The sequence below is a fragment of the Chelonoidis abingdonii genome, chromosome 11 (assembly GCF_003597395.2).
Source record: "Chelonoidis abingdonii isolate Lonesome George chromosome 11, CheloAbing_2.0, whole genome shotgun sequence".
Taxonomy (NCBI): Eukaryota; Metazoa; Chordata; order Testudines; family Testudinidae; genus Chelonoidis; species Chelonoidis abingdonii.
The window spans coordinates 19,425,655-19,427,912 of NC_133779.1; the positions used below are offsets into that span (position 1 = coordinate 19,425,655).

Consider the following 2,258-nt stretch of genomic DNA (forward strand, 5'->3'; position numbering starts at 1 on the left):
CCCCCCAGCGCCCACCCCTGCCTGCCAGACACAGGCCTCTGTCTCCCCGGGTGCTGTGCAGACGCACAGTGAGGGTCAGCCCCTACCCCAGAGATCTCCCATGTTGGGAAACTGAGGCACAGGTGGGCGAGAATTGACCCCCACCCCGGTGCTTCAGGAAGATCCTGCCTCTCCAGCTGTCATCCTTCCCTTGCCCCGCTGCAGGTCCCAGAGCTGCTGGTCGCCCCCATGTCTCCGGAGACGGAGCCGCCTGCCAGGGATCTCCCCGTGCCCTTGGCTGAGTCCCTGCAGCTGCCCGAGGCCCCGTGGGGTGGCCATGGGCCCGAGGCTGGCTCTCTGGGGCCGGGGGCCTTGTTCTCGGCGGCTGGCCTGGTAGAGCAGGCTGAGCTCTGGCGGGCGGAGGAGGAGGCCGTGGACTCAGAGCTGGAGCAGCTTTATCTCTCCCACCTCAGCCGGCTGCGGGCGGAGGAGCTGGGGGGCGCCGGGGAGCGGCCAGGGGGCATGGAGGCGTCTGGCTTCCCCCCGGCCTGGCTGCCCGCCCTGCGCCTGAGCGTGCTGAGCGACCGGGACCTGGTGGTTGGCTGGGCCGGGCCGGAGCGGGCTCTGAACAGCTCCCTGGCCCAGGAAATAACCCTGCGCTATGCCAGCCCGCCCGCTGGCCCGGGGCGCGACAGTCCCCCAGCGCTGCTGGAGGGGGGGGTCCGGGAAGCCGACCCGGGCGGGGCCTTGCGGCTGCTGGCGCCAGCCGCCGTGGTGGTGCCAGGACGAACAGCAGCCCTGGCATGGCAGGGCCAGGGAGGGCCCAGGGGCCTGGGATCGGGCCCACAGCGGCCAGGGGAGCCCCGGGAGGAGGCGCCCGGCTGCCCCACGCGCCTGGGGCAGGCCCTGACCCGTTCCCTGCTGGTTCTCAGCCTCGTGGCCATCCTGCCTGTGGTCCTCAGCGGCTGCCTGCCGGCCGCGGCCATCACCCTGTACGTGGTTCTCACGTGGCGCCAGGCGAGCTAGGACCCAGGTGTCCTGGTTCCCAGCCCCCTAGCTCTGACCACCAGCCCCATTCCCCTCCCAGAGCTGGGGAGAGAACCCAGGCGTCCTGGCTCCCAGCGCCTCCCCCCGCCCCCACCCCGCTCTGCCCCACATCCCTTTGGTCCCACACCGGCGCTGAAGCCCACATGCCTCTGAAGCCCTCACATTGGTTTATTGTCCCACTGCTTCTCCGGCGCACGACCCCCCTCCCCCCATGGCTCTGTATTTATGTTGTACCGGGCAGTGTGTGTGTGGGGGGGTCAATTCGTGCCCTGCCCCCCAGAGTGGTGCAAAGCGGGTCGTTTGCTGTGGGACGTTTCGGTCCAGCCGCTTGAGGGGCTGGCGATCGTCTGGCTGATTCACCATGTGGTGAGGTCCCACGGCACGTCGGAGCCGCCCAGTTACACACTCTGCTGCCGTGTGGCCCAGAGGTGCCGCTGTGGGGGGCGCCTCAGTTTCCCCACACGAGAGCTCTGCCTGTGTTTGGGAAGCCGTGGGACGCTGTCGGAGTGATGGAGGACGGCCAGATTGGAGACGAGGCCGGGTGGAGATGAGAGAGGAAATGGGCCCAGATCCTGTTGCAGGCAGGAGTGACTCCAGATTAAGTGAGCTCTGAATCCAGCCCTGACCCCATTGCAGTCAGGTGTGACTCTGAATTAACTGAGAGGGGAAGTCAGCCCTGCCTCTATTGCAGTTGAGAGGGATCCAGGGCCGGAAAACGAGCAAGAGGCAAGACGCTCGAGCCACACGGAGACGGTTTGGGGGGGCCGTGAGCCCTGGCTCCGTGTACCGCCCCAGGGTGGGGGGCAGATAACTGAGCACAGACGAGCCGGGAGCCGGACGCACGGGGTCTCGAAGGGGGCGAAACACGTCCACGCAGCTGATGGAAACACTAAAATAAAAACAGTCCCGGCCACAGCCCTGGTGTTGGTTTCTGGGGGGGCTCACGGTACCGGCGGGGGGAAGAAGGGGTCTGCCAGTGTGGGGGGAAGGTGACAGGCCTGGAGGTGGAATTGATCTGGCCTGGAGCCCAATTCCAGATGGGAGCCGGTGCCCCCCAGAGGGGACAGGCCCCTGCCCCATTCCCTGACCCCCTCAGCCAGTAGGCGCCCCCCAGAGGGGACAGGCCCCTGCCCCACTCTCCTGTCCTGGGGATTGGGGGTGGTTCGAGGACACGGTGCCGTGGCCCCCCAGAACCCCCTGACACACACACACACACACACACACACACACAC

The 2,258-nt window shown here is 67.8% G+C and overlaps 1 protein-coding gene across 1 annotated transcript in view; it reads left to right on the forward strand.

Moving 5' to 3' along the window:
- PPP1R3F (protein phosphatase 1 regulatory subunit 3F) overlaps positions 1-1,005 on the forward strand; it is a 13,188-nt gene extending 12,183 nt beyond the window's left edge. Inside the window, exon 4 of the mRNA XM_075071303.1 lies at positions 205-1,005. Within this exon, the coding sequence (XP_074927404.1) occupies positions 205-1,005 (801 nt within the window). The remainder of the gene's footprint in view (positions 1-204) is intronic.
- The last annotated feature ends 1,253 nt before the right edge of the window (positions 1,006-2,258 follow it).